Source organism: Urocitellus parryii, chromosome 1 (assembly GCF_045843805.1).
Source record: "Urocitellus parryii isolate mUroPar1 chromosome 1, mUroPar1.hap1, whole genome shotgun sequence".
Classification (NCBI taxonomy): Eukaryota; Metazoa; Chordata; class Mammalia; order Rodentia; family Sciuridae; genus Urocitellus; species Urocitellus parryii.
In genome coordinates, this window is record NC_135531.1 from 1,292,452 (window position 1) to 1,309,982 (window position 17,531).

At 49.3% G+C, this 17,531-nt stretch overlaps 2 protein-coding genes across 4 annotated transcripts; one reads left to right on the forward strand and one right to left on the reverse strand.

Moving 5' to 3' along the window:
* The first annotated feature begins 762 nt into the window (after positions 1-762).
* Positions 763-4,627, forward strand: Lrrc14b (leucine rich repeat containing 14B). The gene is made up of 2 exons (XM_026381434.2): positions 763-1,740; positions 3,177-4,627. Exons 1-2 carry the CDS (start codon positions 854-856, stop codon positions 3,820-3,822), a joined length of 1,533 nt encoding a protein of 510 aa, XP_026237219.2. The 5' UTR covers positions 763-853; the 3' UTR covers positions 3,823-4,627.
* A 3,438-nt stretch (positions 4,628-8,065) lies between these two features.
* Positions 8,066-17,452, reverse strand: Ccdc127 (coiled-coil domain containing 127). 3 transcript variants are annotated; one of them, XM_026381442.2, is made up of 4 exons: positions 17,375-17,452; positions 15,045-15,107; positions 14,660-14,790; positions 8,066-9,098 (listed from the first exon to the last, which is right to left on the reverse strand). In XM_026381442.2, the coding sequence occupies exons 3-4, from the start codon at positions 14,778-14,780 to the stop codon at positions 8,437-8,439; spliced, it is 783 nt and encodes a 260-aa protein (XP_026237227.1). In that variant the 5' UTR covers positions 14,781-14,790; positions 15,045-15,107; positions 17,375-17,452; the 3' UTR covers positions 8,066-8,436. The 3 variants fall into 3 exon arrangements, with proteins under 3 accessions (XP_026237227.1, XP_026237228.1, XP_026237229.1); XM_026381443.2 differs by having other exon boundaries at positions 17,371-17,439; XM_026381444.2 differs by lacking the exon at positions 15,045-15,107 and having other exon boundaries at positions 17,375-17,446.
* Between the last annotated feature and the right edge of the window lie 79 nt (positions 17,453-17,531).

Here is a 17,531-nt window from a genome sequence, read left to right on the forward strand (position 1 = left end):
TGGGGCCTAGTGGCAGGAAGCAGATCTTCCGTGCACACTGGGTCTGGCTCTGGGTTCAGAGAAGGCAGGTTAGGAGAACCTGTTCACAAGGAAAGCAGTGCTTCTGACCCATCATGCTGTCCCCCGATGGTGCCCGGCCTCGAGGACTGCACTATGAGTTTGTGCATTTTCAAGAAACACCTCCCCTTGCCTTATGAGGTGTGGGCTGAGGCCAGGCACTGGTGAGGGGACAGAGCAGCTTTCATGTACCTTGGGTTCACTCCATCTTCCTCTGTGATACTGCATGCAGCCAGCACTAAAGGAAGCAGAGGTTGTTGGGTGGGGGTACTGGCCAGGTGGGCAGCTGTGGCCATTTCTAATGTGCTCCTCTTCCCAAGTGGTCATGATACTGCCATTTACCAGTGACGAGTTCTGCTTCTTCACATGTTGAAGTATAACATTAGAGAAGCATGCCAAGACAAGCATATAAAGCAGGGTTTATTTAAAAAGGGGTAACAGAGACTTCTCCCAGGAGGGAAAAAGGGGCCATTGCTGGTATCCTGGTATCCCCAGAAGTGAAGGTGTTTTGCCTTTTTATATGTCCTAGGCTTCCCGCATAGGGCACCTGGAGCCAAGCAGCTCTGATTTCACAAGCTGGGTGCCACAAGGTGGACAGCCGCCTCTAATGGTCACACCAAACAGGCTCCCCAGGACCAAAATAGCAGTCAGATGACTGAAGGGCAAGCTCGCCACTTTCTGCCCAAAGCCAAGCACTCCCAGCAGCAGCAGCAGCAGCTAAAAATAGGCATGAAGGGCACACACCTCGATCAGAACCAGAGAGAAGAATGCTGTCCTGCCTTGGTCTGAGGGCGCCATGAGGTCGCTCCGTTTCATTTCTGCTGAAGCCCTGGTGTCCCACCCCCTGCTGGCCCAGGGGAGCCTGGACAGTGTGGCCCATAACCTCTACCCACTTCTGTTCAAGGCCAGCTACCTGCTGGAGCAGGCAGAAGTGACCCGTGCTGTGCTGGGATGCTGGCCACTGGAGGAGTTCCGGCTGGCTGCGTTGTTGGGTCCGAGCACTGACCACCCAGAGGACCTGCGTGACCGAGCCTGCAGGACCTGCCTGGAGGCCTGCGTGCGGGGCCTTGCCGACCACGTGCTGCAGGGTGGGAGCCGCTGGCTGCGGGTGGCAGACCTCACTGGCATTCGAGATGTGCAGGTGCAGCGGTGCCCCTGCAGGAGGGCACTGGGAAGGTGGGGACGCACCGAGCTGCTGGCCAGGACCTGCTGTGAGCTTCAAGCAGAGCCCTGCATGGGCAGGCGCTCCACTGAGGTCTTTGCTGACCTTTTTGTCACTGAAGGTAACTTTGAGGTGGTGGTGCAGGCCCTGCAGCCATCAGGCCCAGCCCCTCTGCAGGTGCGATGCCTGTCCTTCCGGGCGGACAGCCTAAGCCCTGGGCAGCTCCTGCATGTGCTGGGCCTGGCCAAGCCAGGTGCACTGCGCAAGCTGGAGGTGGTTCACAATGTGCGGCTGAATGCTGGGCACGTACAGCAGCTGCTGGCCCAGGTGGGCTTCCCTCAGCTGGTCTCACTCACCCTGCCCACCAGGGCCTTCGACGTACCCCCCACCTACACGCCGATTCCCGAGGGTGAGGACTCTCTCCTTTCCTCCATCGCCTGGGAGCTCAGCCAGATGACCCGGCTCACAGAGCTAAGTGTGGCCTTCTCCACGCTGACCGGGAAGATCCAGACGCTGCTCAGGTGAGTAGAGGAGAGGCCAGGTGAGCACTCTGGGCCCTGGCAAGGAAGGCTGGAGAGGAGCTGAGGAACAGGGATGGGACCTGCTAACTTATAAGGCTACTGGTTCATCTCTTTGGGGTTGCTTTGGCCAGAGCTGTAGGAGAGGGACAGGGTTGAGGTAACTATGAGTTAGAGCCACCAGAAAAGAACAGTGCTCTGGGGGGACCTGGGACACTGCTTCCAGTTAGCAAGAGAGCTCATACTAAGTAGCAAGTAAACAAAGCATAAGTACACCCCCACCTAACAACTTACCTGTTGTGGGACAAATTGCCCGAACCCACCGATGTCATACCAGATCAGGAGTGGGAGTGAGGCTGAGCTGGGCTGTCAGCCGTTGGTGCTGCAGTCTCATCCGAAGGTCTACAGGGGCAATGCTCCTCCTGGATGGCTCACAGGAGGACTGCATGGGCAGCCCTCAGGTAGAGGGGTCAGGGTGCCTCCTTCTGGGCAGCTCTGCTATAGACAGGGGTGCAGGAAAGCAGCCAGGGAGAGACACAGTTGGGGTGGCTTCATGTGCTGTCCCAGGGGCAGGCTCTTGGCAGCAGATCCACCAGGCGTGGCTGGGCAGTGAGAGGTAGCTGTGGCAGGAGGATAGGAGGGAACAAAGAGCGGGAATCGGGTATTGACAGGTCAGGGTCCCAAAAGGGTGAGCAGGCTGAGAATGTGTGTTTTCACAAGTCCCAGGTATGGACGCTGTTCCAGAGACACTCCTGCAGCTGCTCGTTTGCTGCCACCTACTCCAACTAAATCGAAACTGGTGGTTTAGGAATGCAGAGACTGTCGGGGTCTCTGGCTTCCCTTCCCAGTTCTAACACCATGTGGATCTGGCTCCTCAGTGAAAGGGTGCTTTCCTGCTGGCTCATTTTTGCTCTTTTGCCACCCCTGATGCCAGCTCTCTGAGCTGCCATTCCCGACAGGACTTCCCTCACAACATGAAAGGGGTTGCTGCAATGTCTGGGTATGGGTGTGGAAGAAGGCCCCCTGCGTAACTGTGTGCGCTGGGGATGAACCTAGGGCCTCCTGCATGCTGGTTTGGCACTTACCACTGAACCACACCCCAATCCTAAAGCCTATTCTTTGCCACAAAGCCAAATGGCAGCTATAGGCTAGGTGAGTGAGGGAGAATGGCAGTGTTCCAGTAAACCTAAATCGCTGTGGACACAGACACTTGAACTTCATGTAATTCCCCTTATCACAAACTCTTTGAATTTTTTCAAGTATTTAATTAAAATCACCAGTTATTCTCAAATGGCAGACTGTATGAAATCAGGCAGCAGCTGGATTTATCCATGGGAGGCAATTTGTGATAGAGAAACAAGTGGATTGTCACCTACACTTAAACCCCAGCTCACCTGAAACACTGCTGTTACCTGTGTTGCTTTCTGCCTGTCCCTCAGCCCCCTCAGAACCCCACTGCGAGCACTGGACCTGGCTAACTGTGCCCTGAACCACGCCGACATGGCTTTCTTGGCAGACTGCGCACATGCTGCCCACCTGGAAGTGCTGGACCTCAGTGGACACAACCTGGTGCACATGTACCCCTCAACCTTCTTCAGACTGCTCCGCCGGGCCTCCCAGACACTGAGGGCACTGACCCTGGAGGAATGCAGCATCACAGACAGCCACGTGGGCATGCTGATCCTGGGCCTGAGCCCCTGCCGCCAGCTACAGGAGTTCCGGTTCCTAGGGAACCCGCTATCTGCTCGGGCCCTCCAGCGCCTCTTCACCGCGCTCTGCGAGCTGCCTGAGCTGCGGCGTATTGAGTTCCCAGTGCCCAAGGACTGCTACCCCGAAGGCACTGCCTACCCCCAGGACGAGCTGGCCGTGTCCAAATTCGACCAGCAGAAGTACAATGAGATTGCTGAGGAGCTGCATGCGGTGCTGCTGCGGGCCAACCGTGAGGACATCGAGGCCTCCACGCCTGTCTTCGGAAGTTTCGACCCAGACATCCAGGAAACAAGCAATGAGCTCGGCACCTTCTTGCTGCAAGCTTTCAAAACTGCTTTAGAAAACTTTTCCAGAGCACTGAAACAAGTGGAGTAGGTGCTCCACCAGGGCAAGGGCGGTCTTGCATTTCAGCCTGCAGGGTGCCCAGGGCCAGTCCTATTGCCAGAGGCTTGGGCTGCACATTCATCACCAGCATCACCACCAAAAGCAGTTCTTAGTGAAAATGGTAAACAAGCCTGCTAGGTGCCCTAGGAGAGGAAGCCCTGCCTTCAAGATGTGTCATGGGTGCTCCTGGGTCAGGCAGCAGACCCTATAGCCTGGTGAAGACCCCACGCAGGCACATGTGGTAGTGAGTGGAGGTGCAATGGGTGCCAGGGCAGGCTACCGTAGGAGCAGGGTCGACTGGACTCTGAGCCAGCAAGAAGAAGGAAACGAGGACTTGTCACACAACATGTGTAAAGAAGGAAGCAGCCCCTAAAACAGCTGAGGAAGAGATGAAAAGCAAAGGTAAACCAAATCTGCGTGCCCGGCAGGAGGCTCATATGGCATGCTAGATGTGTCTGTGGGGCTAGCATGTTGACAAGCCAGGCTTGTTTGCTCAAAACAGGGCCAGGAGCACGCAGCGGCTTCCAGCTGTTACCAGTAACTCTGTCCTTGCTTTGCTTTGTATCTGAGTGAGTGCTGGCCTCAGCAGTAGGTCAGGACACAGAGTGTGGCATTTATGGATGTCCTGTGGTTTCTCCAGTCCTAACTTTCCCTGAACAGCCAGGCTCCAAGCCCATGGCCCTTGGCTCCTTGCCCCTAAGGGGCTGATTGTCACCAGAGGTGGAGTTGGTTTCCACTAAGCTTGACTCTGTACCAAAAGTTGAGAATTAGAATGATAAGTGCTAATAAAATAAGTGTGGTTACCAAGCCATGGTCCTTATTTCACCGCAATTCAAGACTTTTAAAAGGATTTAAGAGTTTGGAAATAAGATATTTCCTTGAGGCACAGACAAGAGCTTGGACCCAGTACCACCTGAGCACCACTCCTGGCAGCACTTCCCCCAGGGGCATCTCCATCTCAGGTGCTCTGCAGCCTGGAGCTCCAGGTGTATCCCAGGCTGTTCTTTCTGGTGGGACCCAGCAGGAGAGCCTCGCAGGGTTGCCTGCTAAAGGCGTCCCTCCTCAGGGTCTCAGTGTGAGCTGACACCAAGTGTTCACCCCACCCTACTGTAATCGTTCTCTGCCTGCTTGGCTGTGCCTTACCAGCAAAGGTTCACGCTGGCAGTCTCTTTGCAATCAAGTTTCGGGCACATAGAGTTTGAATTGCAACAAGCTCTTAGAAAGAGTAGGCACCACGCAAAATTTTTAAATTACTTAAAAATTCAGACTCTAAAAAGCAGAGTAATTTTCATTATTTTGAGTGTCTGAATTTTCGTGACTACAGACTCAGCCTCTAGTGGCACTGTAACCAATCATGTGCAATGGCTAGCTGGACCAGGAGAGCCCTGCATTTGTGTGGCTGTATGGAGAAGGGCCCAGGGTGTGGCCCATTACCTGGGTAGGGGCAGGCACACAGAAGTCTGCCTCTGCGGGTGAAGTTGCTGGCAGCAAACATTCAGGACAGCACCCCCTCTATGCTGGTCCAAATCCATTCCTAGGCAGCAGTCCAAATGCTCTAAACCGTACATACCTGTCCCCAAGTGCGAGACTCACCTGCTCCTCTAGACCAACTCCACCCCAGCCTGACAGTGCTCTCAGCACCCATGGACTTGGGTCACACCTTCCTCACATTGGGACTCTGCCTGCGGCCACCCGGCATCTACGGTCACATAGCTGGTATCTACCAGGGCCAGCAGCATCTACTGTTTGCAAGGTAAGTGTGTAAATTGGAGTCAGTGCATACACATGGCAGCTGTAGCTGGTGTAGCTCCTGGTGAAGCTCTGGGGGGCCACTATCACCCACCAAGATCCAGCCAGCCTCTCCAGGACGAGATGGGCGAATGGAACAGGGACACCAATGAGGTCAGCGTGGGGCTCACCTCCTTGTATTCCTAGGTCTCACTGGGGGATTGGTCATTGCTTTTCCCCTAGGAGTGCAGCAGGGCTTCTTGATGATCATCCTGCAGGGCAGAGGAACAGTTCTGGGAACTCCAACTTGGCCCTTCCTACCTTAATGGCTGGTTCCACATGTTGGGATACCTGCAAGGGTTCTTTCTTGAGTATACAGAGACAGAGGAGATATCCACAGACCAATGGACCTCTGTCATGGCCAGCTAACTCTATTATGAGGAGTGGAGAGAGCTCTACTTGGCAGTCACTCAACCCTGAACTCCCATGATTACCAGTCTTGGCAGCAGCTCCAGGATAAAGGCACTGGTTACCACTTGGTCCTGATGCTTACCATAGCCACCCCTACCAATCTGCTTCTGCCGGTCTGGAGCCCCATCCTATGGCACCACCAAGCAGAGTCAGCCCTGGCCCCAGAGAGCAGCCCCCTGGCCCAGCCACGTGCCAGAGGCCTCACCAGTAGGGCCAACACCCCATGTTCAACAAGCAAGCTTCTGCAGCCAGGAGACTCCAGCACCCCACTCAGCTGCTGGCCACTGACCAGCCTCAAGGGGCCATCCCAGCAGGGTTGGGCTCAGAACCAGGAACTTGAAGAACACTGATGTAGAGTTGTGCATGAGCACCCCAACACAGTACCTCTCTGGCTGACCAGTTCTGTTACCCACATGAGCCAGGCAGGCCCAACAAGGCATACTGGGGGCTCACTCTGCAGGATTCCCAGGTAAAGGAGGTGCTTTCCTGACTGGGGCAGGGCTGCCTGAGCTGACATGAGGGCTCTTGAGTCTGGGATTTCAATTCAGGCTAAGGGACCAAACACCCTACCCAGACCTCAGGCCACCTTGGGCCTGGGAGCCGCCCTAATGCCTTTGCTATCCAGTCACCCCAACAGCGAGACCCTTTCCTACCAGAGGTGGGCAAGGGAGATGAGCTTCCTTCATTGCTGCAGAGCTCTAGGACTTCTACACCATGCCTTGAGTCACCATAGACTTCCTGTTAACAAAAGCCACATACTCTGTAATCCCTGGCTTTCACTGTCCCCACTCCATCCAAGTGCCACAGCATTGTATAACCCAGGGCTCCCAAACTTCTCTGAAGGCCTGAGTGGGACAGGCAGTATGCCAGTCCAGGATGGGGTGTGGCCTTAGGAGCCTTTTGCAGGGAACAGACTGAAGTAGGCAGGTCCCTGAGAGTTGCTCAGGTGCCATTTCTAGCTCCTCCCAGGTCTGAACTGCACTCTCCATTCTTGCCCTGGGTCTGAGACACCCTTAAAGCAAATCCTCTAAGCCAGCTTGAATTAAGCTATTGCTTACAACCAGAATCCTAACTGAGAAATACAGGGACTACTTCATCGAGCCCAGAACAGAGACAGGACCTCTCAAGGAGCAGGCAGAGGGAGTGACCCCAGCTCTGCCCAGCAATCCGTCCTGGTCATAGTACAGCTAAGGGCCACCCAGAGAATGAAGGCAGCTGCTTGCTGGAGCATGTTGGGGCTCAGTGTGTTCATCACATCAAACACTGGTGCAACTTAGGCTGCAGCTAGAAAGCCTCCCCCTACTTTAAGCTGACCCAGAAACAGTTACACTCTCCAACTAGACATGCAGTTCCAAAGAACATGCAGGTTCTCTGGGGAGGCTTTCCCCTGCCACTTGTCTCTGCTGCTGCAATGTCTGCAGAAAGATTTTCTTGTCACCATGAAATTGACACTGTGTCAGTGGTGCATAACACACATGCATACATGGAATATGTGACTGAGATACCTCTTTATCTAGGAGCTTTAAAAAGGGGAAGGCCTCTCCACCAAATAAGTTAACTTGATGAAAGTACAAAAGTCTTGTGACTGTGCATTTAGGATTCAGAAGGTCCAGGCCAATCATTACCTTCTAACTTTGTTCCAAGGCAAAGCAGCCTGCAGTAAGCAAAATGAGAAGCAAGATCCTAATACCCAGCCCCCAACCAACTCCTTCCATTTTAAGCCCTGCAACCTCATGTACCTTCAACACCCCAGATCAACAGAAAACAGTCTGAAGTGATCCTCCCATCCCCCAGGAGCTGGGACCTGTCCACCCAGCCTCTTCCAGAACATGGGCTCTGTGGGCCTGCCTCGCGCTTTGATAGCCTCTGTGGCTATCAAAATACTGGGGCACCTGCTGGCTAGGAGAACCACTTGGGTGCTTTTCCTGTTGTGAGCATGAGAGCTTCCAAATGTTTTACAGCCTCCGTGGTCTTATAACACCCCTCATCACCACTGCCTGACGACTGCTAAATGGAAGCTGGGGAGGAAAAAAAATAATCCTAGAAGACAGAATTTATTTAGGAAGATAGGAAAAGTCACAGAAAATTACCTACAGTGAGGATCAATATTATATTTGACCTTTAAAAACAATTTTTACCCTCGAACTAAAATGACATTATACTGTTCTGCTAAATATTAGCAGCTCACAAAATGCTTCAGAGAAAGGCAACCCTTCACAGCTGCTGAGCATCACAGGGAAAACCTTTATGTGCCGAATCCTCACTGCTGCTGAGGGTGGCAGAGCTGGAATGCCACTGAGGGCAGCTGCATGTGGTGGGATGCGGGTAGCAAGCAGAGGAAGTGTGGGAGCTCAGCAGGGAGAACGCCATGAGAAGCAACCGGTGGCCATGGACACCTCACTCCTCTCACTTCTCTAGTATGGCCTTCTCTACTCTCTTGAACTTCTTCAGCTCCACGACTAGCTCCCAATACTTGAGATATAGCCACATGAGCCTCCCATTCTGGCGTTTGTTGCTATTCCAGATGTCACCACAGTAGGTGTCATGTTTGAATATGTCAGTCAAGCCAGCTGCCATCTCTAGGTCAGCAGCCACTGGGTCGACAGCGGCACGCACCAGTAAGTTCTTCTCCAGCTCCAGCCGTGAGCGGCGGGGGGTGACGAGGCTGCAGTAAATGTTCTGTCTTTCTGCAAGGGCCTCTCCAACCTCCTTCAGCATGAGCCGGGCTTTCCTCTGCCAGTCCTCCTCCTCCTCCAGACGGCTCAGGTACACACTTCTCAGAGGCTGCAGCTGGCTTCTTTCTTGCATTACCTTAGCCCATTCCCGTTCCAGAAGTTTCTTTTCTTCCACCAACTTCCGCCCCTGAGAGATAAGGGCTTCTCGGTAACTAGTTGTTCTGTTTTGCTCCTTTTCAAGTTCCAGAGACAGCTGAGCAACAGCACGTCGATTTTCCGAGATCACAGCATGGTACTTGGCTTCAAGATCCTGCTGGAAGGCAACTGTTCTCTGGCGATATGCTTCTCTCTCTTTTGCTATTTCTTTTTGGGACTCTCGGGACCAAATCCAACCTGACATGAATAAATTGAAGGAGAAAAAGATACATAGTGAAGAGTCACAGCAGAGGTTCAATGAATGATCTTTACTCAAAGGAAACAACATATAAAGATAGCCCTTGATTTACAGCCTAAGACCCAAGACTGTACATTCTGTAGGAATGGCAAAGCTCTTACCCCCAAATCAGACCAGGACTGAAGGCTGAGCATGCAGGGTCCACACATCTAACTCCTATGGCCAAGAAAATCTACCACTGCTTCTCTTGCCACCAACCCCACCACTGTCTGCCAGCTCTGGTCTCAGTGTCCCACAGACTATCAGTAAGATATAAAAAGTTAACATGGGAGGCCGGGTATGGTGGCACAAACCTGTAATCCCAGCAGCTCGGGAAAGGGAGGCAGGAAGATTGCAAGTTTGAAGCCAGCCTCAGCAAAAAGCAAGATGCTAAGCAACTCAGTTGAGTCCCTGTCTCTAAATAAATACAAAAAAGGGCTGGGGATGTGGCTCAGTGGTCGAGTGCCCCTGGGTTCAATCCCCAGTGTGCCACGAAACAGTTGTGTCAGCTCTGTCCAGGCATCACTGGTGAACAGCTTATATCCAAGGCATTTGCTTACGTTCTATCAGACACACAGCAAGGATGCCAACCTCAAGACGTGCTCTGGCCTTTATCCCCATGCCAGAGCCACTGGACTCACAAATGTGGGCCTAGGAGAGTGGGGAGGCCAGGCTGGGCACTGACTGCACTACCTCACACTGTGGAAAAGCTGGCTTCCATTCTCTGCTACAGGAAGGAAGAAGGCCCAGGACCTGGTGGCACAGCACCTGCCAGTGGGCAGGGGCCTCAGGTCTGAATGGAGTCCCCAGCTTGTTTCCCATCCCACTCACAAGAGGAGTTTGTCACGTGGATAATGAGGCGAGGCAGGGTGGTGGCACAGGATGCCCACCACCTCCTGAGCAAACACTGGTGCTGATCATTTCACAAATGCTGGACAATGATATGCTAATTTCTAGCTTTTCAAAATGATATGTTCACACTCCAAAAAGCAGTGTGGAGGAGAAGGGCATGGAGGTCACACCTGTGATCCCAGCCACTGGGAGGCTGAGGCAGGAGGATTGCAAGTTCAAGGCCGTCCTCAGCAATTTAGTGAGGACCTAAGTAATTTAGCAAACTCTGACTAAAAAAAAAAAAAAAAAAAAAAAAAAGGACTGGGATGTTGCTTGGTGGTAAAGCACCCCTGGGTTCAATCCCCAGTATCAAAAATAAGAATTTTAAAAAGTTAGAAAAAAACGGGCCAGCATGGATTTGAGTCTTTGGAAAACAAAAGGAATGTCCCACACATGTTCAAATCCCAAGGCCCAAAGCCACCAAAAGCAGGAGTTCTGGCTCTCACAAGTTCTGCTCTTCCCCTGCCCCTGCTTTAACTCCCTGCAACACCAGGGTTTCTACCAACTTTCCTGGTCCTGCTCCACTTTTGCAGCTGCCCCCTCCAGCTGGTATTCTTGCCATTCAATTTTATTTTTTGGACTGGAGATTGAACCCAAGGGTGCACTACATCCCCAGCCTTTTTATTTTGAGACAGGGTCTTGCTAAGTTGTTAGGGCTGGCCTTGAACTTTTGTGATCCTCCTGCTTCAGTCTCCAAGTAGCTGAGATCACAGGCCTGTTAGGAGAGTAAAAGGACGAATAAAATAAATAAAAGGTGCCTGTGCCATCTGATTCTTTCTCCATGACATCAGTGATCACGCTGCAGGACCTACTCCATGAAAGAACTGGCATTATTTCCATATACCTGAAAGCCATTCTTACTTGGCTGTGCTGTTGCACCTCAATTCTATAAGCATAAAAGTTAAAACCATCTTCTCAAATGCACACCTGGATGTATCCCACCCACAGCCCAAGGCTAGATAGAGCAGGAGCTAGGAGCCACTCCCAGACAATGGGCCCCGGGGGGCCACAGGGCCTGTGGCCAGCAATAAAGAGGCAGCCTCCCATCCCCGGCAAGAGCAAGGCTAAGACAGGTGAATGTAAAATCCACAGCCTCATGGCACAATACCAAACTTCTGGGGTTTCAAATGAAGTCACTCATCCCACCAAGGTGTAGAGAGATCTAAAGCTGAATGAAAAACTAATCAACAGATGCCTATCACTGCCAGGATGGAGACGTCAGTGTCATTGGACAAACACTTTAAAGCATCATCAGAATAAAGTCTAAGCAAAGAAACAGAAGATATACAGAGCAAACAAATGGAAATTTTAGAAGAAAAATACAACTACTAATTTTTTTTTTTTTTAATAGCACAACAGTTGAAGAGAAGAGAGAGAACCTCCCAAAGTTCAGTATTTTCCTTAGGAACACAGACACAAAAGTCCTTAACATTAGCAAGTACAATTCTACAATATGTAAAAAGAAATATACAGCATGACCAAGGGGGGATTGCTCCAGAGATAAAGACTGGATCAATATGAGAAAGTCACTAGAAGTAATCCAACACATTAACAGGTTACAGAGGTATAATCACACAACCCTACAACTGATAAAAATTTAAAAAAAAATTAACAAAATTCAATACCTATTCATGAAAAACAGAAACAGAGGGGAACAATCTTTTTTTTTAATCTTTTTTTTTTTTTTTGCATTGTAGATGGACACAATACCACTATTTTATGTATTTTTATGTGGTGCTGAGGATCAAACCCAGTCCTCACACATACTAGGCTCTACCCCTGAGCCACAACCCCAGTCCCAAGGTGGGAACATTCTTGACTTAATGAAGGGTGGCTACAAAAACCCACAAACACCACCACCAGTGGTGAAACGGTGCTCTCCCTGAAGCCCAAAGACCACCCAGTCTGCTCCAGGCACCAGAAGGCAAGACAAAGGCAGAGAAATGGCAAGGAGGAGACCAAACCAGGACTCACAGTGTACCATGTAAAAGAACCCCCCCCCCCCAAAAAAAAAAAACTTCAGAAGAAACACAGAAGAGGATCTTCAGGATCAGGGCAGGCAGAGATCTCTTAGATCTGCACAGAAAAAAGCATGTTAAACTTGCTTTTGAGAATTAAACCTTTGCTCTGTCAAAGACTGTTAGGAGAATAAAAGGACTAACTAGATCTGATGAAGATATCTGTAAGCCACAAATCTAGAAAAGGGCTTGAATCTAGGACATACTAAAAACTCCCAAAATTCAACATTTAAAAACAACCCAACTAGTGAACGGCCAAAGACATGAACAGATATTTCACAGAAGATACACCCCGAGCATGTGAAAACATGGTCAATCTCACCAGCTGCCAGGGGAAGCACAGTGAAAACACTTGAGATGCTTCCACACCTGTAAGAACATGAAATACGAACACTTGTGGGGCGGGATCCTGGACCACTTGTGCATCACTGCTGAGGACATGACGTTAACAGCACAGCCACTTTGGAAAACAATGTGGCACTTTCTTAGAACACTTCACATGCAACTGCCATGAAACCCAGCAACTGCACTTCTGGACATTCATCCTGAAGAAATGGAACTTATGTTCACATAAAAACCTGTAAAAGAATGTTGGTAGTAGCTTTATTCATCACAGCCCAAACTAGAACACAGCAGTCTTGTTGGTGGATGGTCAACTGAACTGTGGCGCACCCACATCAGGGACCCTGCTCAGCACTGAGTGATCCACTGGCTACAGAGGTGGCAACAGCCCGAATAGGTCTGAAGGACCACACTGGGTGAAAACACCAGCCAAAGAGGCCACACACTACACGGTACTACTTAGGCGACATCTGGACGGAGTGATTACGGGGTTATAGGAGATGTGGCCACCGAGGCTGACAGGAGGCGCTGTCCTAAGAAATGCCAGACACTTTTCCAGGGCAGTTACCCAGAGAAGAATGTGGCCAGGGACTAATCTTTCAGGTGGACATAATTATACTAGTCTCTATGCTGTGTTGAAAGTCATAAAGGTGTAGTTGGGCATGATGGTACACACCTATAATCCCAGCTACTCAGGAGGCTGAGGCAAAAGGATCCTATGTTCAACGCCAGCCTGGGCAACTCAGTGAGACTCTGACTCAAAATAAAATAAAAAAGCTGGGGACGCAGCTCAGTGGTAAAGCGCCTCTGGGTTCAATTCTCAGCATCTCGAATGTACACATAATGCAGTTTAAATGATCAGGATAAATTCAGCATCTCATCAATACATCAACAGCATTGATCCCATACAGCATTCATCCATCTGCCTTTACTTCCAAACCATGCCAGGGGCTGGTTAACACTCAAAGTTGCAACACAGCTTCTCAAACACAGAAACGATTTTGAAGAATCTTTATATAAGAATGCAAAACTAAATGTTATCCTTGAATACGTTACCTAAACAAGATAACCATGAGGAAAAATAAAACATTCCTGAACTACAGAAAGCATCATTTCAAAGGCCCAAGAAGAGAAGATAAGAATCTGAAAGTTAACATGAGTGGCTATAAAAGTCACAGATGAGTATTGGAAAATCAAAGGGCCTCTCCCAGCCTCAAAGCCAAAAAAGATGACATCAATAAGCATCATTTTAAACCACCCAGGCCACTCTCTGAGTGGAAGTTCACCACCCCAGCCTCAGCAACAGTAGCCTTTAGCAATGCTGGCACTGCCCTGCAAGACCAAGTTGAGTGAGCCTTCAATATAGAATCCTCAGGGCTGTAGCTGGAGCACCAGCAGGTACCACTCAGATCCCTGAACTGTGAATTCCACCTGCTCCTGCCAGCCTTATCTCCCTCACTACACACCTGCTGACATGGAAAATTCAAGCACAAAAAAGTCACTGTGTACAAAAGTCCATACGCACAGAGGGCACTTTTGCTTTTCTTCCATTCTTTTCTTTTCTAACATTAATTAACTTATTTATTTGGTACCAGGGATTAAATCCAGGGGCGCTTAACCACTGAGCCACATCCTCAGCCCCTTCTTATATTTTTTTTTAGAGACAGGGTCTTGCTAAATTGCTTAGGTCCCTGCTAAATTGCTGAGACTGGCGTGAACTTGCGATTCTCCTGCCTCAGCCTCCCAAACTGCTATGATTACAGGTATGCGCCACCACACCTGGCTTTTTTCTTCCATTCTTTATCAGTTTCTCACATCTGGGGGTGAGTATCTAGTGGTGCCCAGGCAACTCAAACTACATACAGGGCTTCTGGCTATGCTGAGCGGAACTTACACAGGCCAAGTCTCTGGGCTGACTTCCAGACATGAAGCACACATCAAACTTGTTTTCCTCCAGGCCTGTTCTTCCCTATCAGTCTTGACTAGGACACAAAAGCAAGGAGTCACTGCCATGAAACCAGTTATTAAACCAGCCCACACAAAACATTTCTAAACATTGATCTTACTCTCATTTCATGTGTTGAGCTGATTGTGACTGCCACCTCCCAGGGTCAGGTAAACTGAGGCTTAGAAGAATTAAGTAATTTGCCCAGAAGTCACAGAATGGGATGAAATTGGGCTGCACCTGTCAGGTCCCAAAGCTAGGTCTTAAGATACCACTCCATGCTTTCAGCCCAGAAAACACAAACATCAGAAAAACCACAACTTACGGAAAGCTGCCAATCCCAGCATTGGCACCAATAGGGCATAATTCCACCGGCTTCCACCACCCCCATCAGCCCTGGAATCAGGCCGGATATTCCAATTTGGAGGATCATTTAAGTTATTCATGGAGATATACCTTGAAAGGAAAGGACAAATCATTGTATGAAAGGAATAAAACAACAGTCACTATTATGTCATCTATTTGAATCTCAAGAATCATGATTTTATTCAACAACCTTTTTTCAGGCTGGTGTTGTAATTCAGTGGTAGAGCGATTGCCTGGCAAGTGTGAGGCACTGGGTTTGATCCTCAGCACCACATAAAAATAAATAAACAAAATAAAGGTATTGTGTCCATCTACAACTAAAATAATTTTTTTTTAAAAAATACCTTTTTTCAGTGCATGCACATGGAGCTTTATGGGATTTCAAGAAGGAAACGACGACTTGCAACCTAGTGGGGAAAAACACATCTCAAATCAGCCAGGCACTGGCAGAACGTCCTGCTTTTTAGTGTGTTTAAACGGTGATTGTCATGATGGCTAATGGCCTGAGTCACCTTGACCGAGCCGTGGCATGCCCAGATGCTTGGCTGCACCCCACTTTGGGTGTTTCAGGGTTGTTTCTGGATGGATAAGCTGCGCATCCTTAATACCAATTCATATACTAAATTGAATGCATGTGCTTGCATTCTGTGAGATATACATCTATGTGTATGTATATAGATACACACACACACATACATAGTCATAAATTTCATAGCATTCTATTCATTGATGAATCACATAGAAGATGGTAGCTCTGTAAGATCTTATCATATAGTAACATCATCGGCCGCTCAGCCTGTATAAGTGCACTCCAGGGTGTTATAGGTCAAAACCCCATCAACACATTTCTCAGGATATTATCTCCACTGTTATTCAATGCCTGGCTGTGCACGTATGTATGTCTCTTATCGATTCCATTTCTGCAGGACCTTAACACCATTGTAAATAAAGACATACAATCAACTGAATAAATGACGGCTCACACTGGACATACTGGTTTGTGCGAGCTTAGTTTGGAAGAATGAGCAGTTGTCTAACAGACAGCGATCAAAGGAAAAAGGTCTTCCAAGCAGAAAGAATAATGCAGGCAGGAGACTTTGGGTAAGTGCTGGGCCTTGCATGAGAGGAAAATGGGGACAGTGTGGGTCTTTTCATGCCTCCTGACATGGTGGTCACCAACATGATTAGAGAGGCCCCTGCTTCAGGTGTAGGTTGTACTCTCCAAGCTAGGTTAACAGTCTACAAGTTTTTTAAGTACCCATGCTAAGTGGGCATGTCCACAAAGTAGAGTCATGGAGGTTTTCACCTTGTTTATGTGCCCACCACAAATACACTGATCACAAAATATTTAGTCATGTTGTATGTAAGAAACAAGGAATTCAACCCAATTTTTGAAAAGTTTTAATAGGGTTTTAAATAAATACTTAACACCTAAAGACATAAAATTATGATAGATGATAAAGATATACCCAAACACATGGCTCAGAACTTAATATCTGGGGGTTCTTGGTAACCACAGAATTTTTTAAACAATTAGGTAGACACCTAATTTAGAAAATACTAAAACTGTTATACTTTCAAAAAGACATCTAGGAAGTATAATCATTTCTGGCATCTATGGGAGATTGATTCCAGGCCCCCCAGAAGACACCAAAAATCACAGATGCCCAAATCCCTTATATAAAATGATGAAATATTTGCATATAACGTTCACTCATCCTCCTGTATCCTTTAAATCATCTCTAGATCACCCATAATACCTAATGTAATGCAAAGGCTATGTAAATAGTTGTTATGCTGTATTGTTAAAGCCATAATGACAAGGAAAAAAGTTTGTACATGCACTGTGCAAAGCAATCTTTTCCCAAATATTTTTGATCTGCAAGTGACTGAATCCACTGATAGAGGACCCACTCATAAGTAGGGCTCAATATATAATGTTTGTTCCCTGCACATCAATAAAGCATAATTCTGGGGCATATGTCCTACGGAAGTAATCCTAAAGGCAAAATTTTAAGCACAAATATATTTTTTATGCTCTTATAGCAAAAATTGGAAAAAAATCAATAAAATGACAATGATTCACTGTAAATTTAATAATTCGAAATTATATTCATAAAGTTGTGTACAAGAGGAAGATTTTAATAATACAACCTTAAGTGAAAAAAGCAGGAAGCTAAATTACTTAGGATTACTGATTTATTTTCCATGCAAGATCCCGGCTCTTAGCAAATAAACACACTAGAAAACTACAATACCATCGGAGCAAGCTAGCCACAGGCTCACCAGCCACGACCTCGGCAGCTTTCAGGGCGGCCCTGGGCTTCCCCGCAGCTGGAGCACAGGAAAGCTTCCCATCTTGTCCCCTGTCCAGTGCGCTCCGCGGCTGCTCAGGCTCAGCGCAGGGGGCAGCCCCCTCCCCAGCCCCGCAGGTGGAAGTGGGGGCACCTCCCCGCGTCTCCTGAGGCCCGACGGGCCGTGTCCCCAAACACCGGCGGTTACCAAGCCGCGGTCGCCGCCCCTCAGACCCCATTCCCCAGGGTCGAGATCCTCAGACCCTCTCAGTGCTGGCATGATCGGGGAACCACAGAGTACTTTTAAAAATATCGGTGGTCGACCCCTTCCCCTGAACACTGCCCAGCCCGCCCGGCCACCAAATGCCATACAGACCCACCGGTGCCGGACCACTCGGGGAGCCGAGCACCCCGCGCCCAGGTCCGCGGGTCTGCTCTGCGCAGGCGCGAGATCCAACCCCGACGCCTCGGGCGAGGCGAAGTGCGCAAGCGCGAGATGTCCCCACGCGGGACCCCGGGAGCGGCGGGATGCGCAGG

Excerpts from the sequence above, each read along its gene's own strand:
- Lrrc14b (XM_026381434.2), top strand. The coding sequence starts at position 854 with ATGAGGTCGCTCCGTTTCATTTCTGCTGAAGCCCTGGTGTCCCACCCC. Across the intron at positions 1,741-3,176 it reads AAGATCCAGACGCTGCTCAG|CCCCCTCAGAACCCCACTGC; the intron begins GTGAGTAGAGGA and ends CCTGTCCCTCAG.
- Ccdc127 (XM_026381442.2), bottom strand. The coding sequence starts at position 14,780 with ATGAATAACTTAAATGATCCTCCAAATTGGAATATCCGGCCTGATTCC. Across the intron at positions 9,099-14,659 it reads GCTGGGATTGGCAGCTTTCC|GTTGGATTTGGTCCCGAGAG; the intron begins GTAAGTTGTGGT and ends TATTCATGTCAG.